This window comes from Acipenser ruthenus, chromosome 31 (genome assembly GCF_902713425.1).
Source record: "Acipenser ruthenus chromosome 31, fAciRut3.2 maternal haplotype, whole genome shotgun sequence".
Classification (NCBI taxonomy): Eukaryota; Metazoa; Chordata; class Actinopteri; order Acipenseriformes; family Acipenseridae; genus Acipenser; species Acipenser ruthenus.
The window spans coordinates 7,329,466-7,335,465 of record NC_081219.1 but is presented as its reverse complement, the minus strand read 5'-3'; the positions used below and the strand labels follow the sequence as shown (position 1 = coordinate 7,335,465).

At 39.0% G+C, this 6,000-nt stretch overlaps 1 protein-coding gene across 2 annotated transcripts; it reads left to right on the top strand.

Moving 5' to 3' along the window:
• The first annotated feature begins 526 nt into the window (after positions 1 to 526).
• Positions 527 to 3,023, top strand: LOC117397010 (transmembrane protein 250). Of its 2 annotated transcripts, XM_033995517.3 has the most exons (3): positions 527 to 765; positions 1,057 to 1,137; positions 2,095 to 3,023. In XM_033995517.3, exon 3 carries the CDS (start codon positions 2,263 to 2,265, stop codon positions 2,680 to 2,682), a length of 420 nt encoding a protein of 139 aa, XP_033851408.1. In that variant the 5' UTR covers positions 527 to 765; positions 1,057 to 1,137; positions 2,095 to 2,262; the 3' UTR covers positions 2,683 to 3,023. The 2 variants fall into 2 exon arrangements, with proteins under 2 accessions (XP_033851408.1, XP_058861655.1); XM_059005672.1 differs by lacking the exon at positions 1,057 to 1,137.
• The last annotated feature ends 2,977 nt before the right edge of the window (positions 3,024 to 6,000 follow it).

Sequence of the window (6,000 nt, the reverse complement as noted above, 5' to 3'; positions counted from 1 at the left end):
ACAGCTTGCTCAACAGGATTGAGTCCTGGGGATTGTGGTGGCCATGGAAGATGCCTGGAGACTCTGTCATGCTCCTCAAACCAATCATGCTCAACTGTGGCACAGTGGAGATGAGTTCATCATCCTCTTGAAAGTAGTCAGACTGCACAAAATGTAAAATTTGCTGGTGAATTTTAAAAAACAAAACATCCCAAATATCCATGAGCCTGCAAAACAGCCTGGTATAAGATTCTAGAGAAAAAAAAGTGAAGGGTTTAAGGACTCTGATAAAACACTAGCAGGTATAGATAGACTATAGACTATGACATGAATACTGTATACAGGTTTTTAACATTGAGGACATCAATAAAACATATGAGCAGTAGAAAAAAAACGAAAGAAGGCTTTGATGCATAAACATTCAAAAAAGCCTAGATCCCAGTTGGCCATAGGTTTACAGACGACTGCTTTTACATTTGTGGGTGGGTCTTCACTGGTTCATCCCCATCCCATTTTTTTAAAGTAGTTGTCATAGTAACGCCGTGTAGGCCGGAATTAGGCTGTTTAAGTGCGACAAGCCGTAAAGTGCTTCGCCAGGGGGAACTGTGCGAGGAATGTGAAACTCTAACTAATAAAAACACCGGGTAGGATTTACACACAAGCTGATGTAAAATCATGCCCCACTTGACTTCAATAAATGGATTGGATTAAGCAGTATCTGTGATGGTTTCAAAATTATAACACCCTTAAAAAAGGGAAAGGAAAATACTGTGAAAGACTGAACAGGTTAGTAATATTTTACTTAGGAAAAATGTCCTCACGTAAATATTTCTGACGTGCATCCCATTGAAAGTTTAATTGTAAGTATGTATGTATGTATGATGTACGGTATTTTCGATTTGCTATATCATTGTTTTCTTACTGTGTAGACTGTACCTGTGTGTATCGCCCTATCCGCCCAACCCTGCTGTGTTGGAGCACCCGATATACCATATTTATACTGTGTACTAGTTTATGCTACAACACCCAGAGTGGTATTCTGACCTTGACGTCAGTGTTGTATGTTACTATTTCTAGGATACTGCCTGAAATGAGTCGCTTCATCGCAAGCCACCACAGCAAGGCCAGATTTCATCAGTATTTAACTGAAACCGAACGGTATGTATTTAATTTAGTCAAAGCTGGTACATTGTGCATTTGGGGGGGATACATGTGTATGAAAACATCCCAAATACACAGCAGTATAAATAAAACGGTAGTAACTCATGATTTTGAAAAACTCAAACGTTCTCCAAATTCCAGTATCACTAAATGGTACAATTTGATCAGGTATCTGCAAAGGTATTCAAATTCTGATTTTAATAAGCGTTAATATTTAAATACCGTCGCTGCTGCACAGCTGTACTTGTTTAATAGTGTTTGATACGGGTCTGGTAATGCAAAGGCAGAAGTTGTTGCTATGCTCTCTTCATTTGAGTTGGTTCAGTTTAGCATTTGGATGCTCTATAACTGATACCTGTACCTTGTGTAGCCTTACTGTTTCAAAACATAAATCAATTTTTAATATAGCATTCACGTTAAAGGTTTACAAAACACAATTAAGTTCAGTTCAGATTTTGCATAACAATACATATCATTTGTGTGTTATATACAATACAAATTAGTTTTAATATAGAACTGTCATTTTTTAAATACATTTTCCGATCTAATTTGAAACGCATAGTATGTCGCCTCATCATTGCAACCCACTTACTGATCAGAACTACTGAATGTAAATCCACTGACAATTGCCTTTTTATTATTGTGGTACCTGAGCAATGACTGTTACAAGCTACTGAACCCTGAAGGAAAAGCCAACTTCAAACTGTCAATGTTAAAGTGCAGTAAGAAACTCTTTGAGGCCACCAGAGCTGTTTATTGGTTGCTCTGTATATTTCTGTTTTTGGCTTTCCCTCAATAAATGCACCCTTGATAAAAAAAATAAAAAAAATAATAATAAATGAAGTTTTGATAAAAGGGTGTTGTTGCAGTAGGTCATTATTTTTGAAGTCATGTGTGGTGGATGCACAAACACTATTAATAATCAACTGAAATTCTTGGTCTTCCCTGTTCCAGGCTCCATATCCGGATCTAGCGGAATGCTGGCTGGCCTAGCTGGAGATATTGGTATCGTTATTGATCGCAGATCCCTGGTGTGTGTCGGTGGATGATGTGGGACTGCACTCCTTAGGAAGGGCATTGTTACAGGGACTCCATGAAGCCCAGGGCTCGCTGTCCTTGCCCATGCCTGTGATCCCCATCCCTCGGCGGGTGCGCTCGTTCCATGGGCCCCACACCACTTGCCTGCACTCTGCCTGCGGGCCAGTGCGCACCACTCAGCTTGTGCGCACCAAGTACAACAACTTTGACCTGTACCTGAAGTCACGCTGGATGTATGGCTTCATTCGTTTCCTCCTCTACTTCAGTTGCAGTCTCTTCACCTCCATCCTGTGGGTAGCGCTTTCTGCCCTGTTCTGCCTGCAATATGTAGGCATCAGGGTCTTCCTGCGCTGCCAGTACAAGCTCTCCATTGTCCTGCTGCTCCTGGGCCGCCGCCGCCTGGACTTCAGCCTGCTCAATGAACTCTTCATCTATGGTATCCACGTCACCATGCTGCTGGTTGGAGGGCTCGGCTGGTGCTTCATGGTCTTTGTGGACATGTAGCTGAGTATCACATTGACAGACTTCCTTTATACTGCATATCACAGATGTCTCTCTCCTTCTCTCTCTCTCTCTCTCTCTCTCTCTCTCTCTCTCTCTCTCTCTCTCTCTCTCTCTCTCTCTCTCTCTCTCTCTCTCTCTCTCTCTCTCTCTCTCTCTCTCTCTCTCTCTCTCTCTCTCTCTCTCTCTCTCTCTCTCTCTCTCTCTCTCTCTCTCACTGTTTCTCTCTAACACATTATATATGTGTGTAGGGGAGCATTCCTTACTTGGATTTATTTATTTGTGATAGAAGTTCTTACAAACATTGCATGTGTGAAGTTCAGATTAAACAAACATTTATCTTTTGTCTGTTGTCTACTTTTGTTCATGCTGAAAATATGTAGCCATGTATCTCCGTCTGAGCTCCAGACGGAGTCTGTGCCCAATTCTGATTTGCTGGATGAAGTTCAAATCAGTTCGACACTGAAATTAGCCTCCAGGTGAACTGAAACAGGGACTGAAATAACCATCCCATTCAGTGTTAGGTACACGATAGACATGGTTGCACATGGTTATGATTATCTACCTCCAGGTTTCCAGTTTGTAAAAGCCTTTAAGTGTTTTAAGAGAGTTTTTTTGTGTTTATTCTCAGGTTTCAAAATGCCTTTTAACCTAAACGTTTATAGAAGCAGTCCCAAAACAGTTTTTAACGTACTGTGAGTAAGGCCTGTTGCCTTCAAATGATTCTTAGGTCAAGTTCACTTACTGTTGTAGTCTAATAAAATGTATTCCTTCTGTGACAGTAATGATTTTTGCAATCATTCTGAATGGTTGTGCCACAACTGAAAACCCCCAGCACTAGGATTCTACAGGCTTTGAAAACCCCCAGCACTAGGATTCTACAGGCTCTGAAAACCCCCAGCACTAGGATTCTACAGGCTCTGAAAACCCCCAGCACTAAGATTCTACAGGCTCTGAAAACCCCCAGCACTAGGATTCTACAGGCTCTGAAAACCCCCAGCACTAAGATTCTACAGGCTCTGAAAACCCCCAGCACTAGGATTCTACAGGCTCTGAAAACCCCCAGCACTAGGATTCTACAGGCTCTGAAAACCCCCAGCACTAGGATTCTACAGGCTCTGAAAACCCCCAGCACTAGGATTCTACAGGCTCTGAAACAAGGACTTAGTTAGGTCACTGTGTTGTGTCATTTCTGTTTATTTTTGCAGCATAAATTTTGATGGTTTGCCACATAAATACTTCCAAGTGTTTTTTTTTTTTTTAGATATGAAATGGGAAAAAAAACCTGGTTTAGCTAGTTTATACCAGGGTTTTCCCCAGGAATTCTGTACAGCCGGGCGACAGAACATTGTAGCCGGGAGCGCTTTTAATGGAAAAATAAACTTGCCTTACCTTAAATATATAATACGACAAAGAATTTGAATAATGTGTTGTCTTTCGTTGACTATATCTGGTTGCACTTTTTTAATGTTCTACATTTTCTTTTTCATTGCTGTTTTTTCTTATGGTAAACTACTGTGTTTATTTAGGCACTCTACGATTTCACTGGGGAAAGATAAGGTAGGGTTATTGGAGTTCACAAAAAAAACTAGTAACCTTTTCACTTCCTTTTTAGTTTAATTATTGAGATTATTGCTTCATTTAAATTGTTTTCTTTCTAAGTTTTCAGGGCATTTTTTTAATGCAAGTCTATTTTGGATTTTCGCTGGTCTACATTTTTTTAAAGCAACTGTTCATTTTAACCATTTTTTTTAACACAACAATACACACGTTTGGTCACCATCATAACTGTTGCATGAAACCTCAGTGTAATAATCCAGCACCGCTGCACTTAAGCATTTGTATGTCAGCTGACAAGTGTTCAGCTGATATCCCATCACAACTTTAATCATAAAGGCGTACAGCCTCAAATGCACCACCAATATCTCTCACAAGCACCTGAGTACATATTGTTATGATATCACAACGAAAGGAATACGCTTTTTTTGGTGCATATGTATAGCTATTATGTACTATATATCACCTTACGGTACAGTAATACTACATTAAATGGTCTTAATATATTTTTTTAATAAAGTAGCTGGCGCAAATATAGTATTAGGTGGTGGATTGCGCCGATCGCCGGCTTATTTTGACACCCTGCATTCATTGCCACTATTTTTGCTTGGTTATTTTTTAGCGGTCATTTTTAACGTTTTAGCCTGTCAAAGTGCTTAACACAGAAAACCCGCCCCTTCAACTCTCTGATTGGTTAAATGTTGTGTCAAGCTGTAACACAGCTGTCATGTGGTTCCAAGATTCTTCTTTCACCCAGCAACGCACAAGTGATCTAGTCTGCTAGAAGCGAAATCAGTCATTATTGTTGAAGGCACAGTAGCATCTGCAAGACGCGCGGCGACAGCCACTTTACCGGGAGACCCGCCTGGATGAAAATGCTGTTATACATTTCTGATATTGCAACAAAATATTTACACAATAAACATTCTGTAGCCTATTATTGATATAACACCAGTGATTAATAAAATACTAAAAAGCAAGAAAGCACACACTTATCCAATGCACAGTATACTTTATAATTCTACTTTTTATGCTAACTTGGAAATTGAACTACAGAAGGCACAATCATTTATCGATAGGATAGTGTATAATGGATATATAATAATAGATAGGCTACAGAGAATTACAAGGTTGTAATTGCATCTTTTTGTTGATATCATATGGGTTATGATAAATTCACCAGAAACCTGAGGCAATTATAACCTAAAGTAATTCACGTCACCCTCATTTTATTTCACTTTATTAAATATATTAAATATATAGGTTCCACGACTTTATATACAGTAAGTATACAATGTTGGCTAAATTAACATTAAGTCTCTCCTACCTGTTGTAGGTATGATTTTTATTATTATTATTATTATTTGTTTATTTGGTAGACGCCATTTTCACAAAGTTTATATAGAACAGTTTTCTTTGTTGTGTTTTTTTGTTTTCTTGGTCTCCGATGAATGATTCTATGGCTTTTAATGTGGGAAATTCAAAACGAGACGACCTTTTCAGTGCTTGGAATTGTTTTATTAAAAAGGATATTCAGCAGTGAGAATTTGAAAAACAGTTGTTGGGAAAGTGTAAATTGGTCATGTGCCATCACACCGTTTAATTGTGACTTTTTGCTGTAACATCGCCTGTTACTCCTTTTTTTCGTAGGGGCTGAGATACCATTATAGTAAGTTACATATTTTTTATTCAGTTAAATAAGCATCCCTGAGAGGGGTGCGTGTATGAATTTGTAAATCTGCTAAAATCTAACAGCACCCTTCA

What these genes read in the sequence shown, in the direction of transcription:
- LOC117397010 (XM_059005672.1), top strand. Translation starts at nt 2,263, where the DNA reads ATGCCTGTGATCCCCATCCCTCGGCGGGTGCGCTCGTTCCATGGGCCC.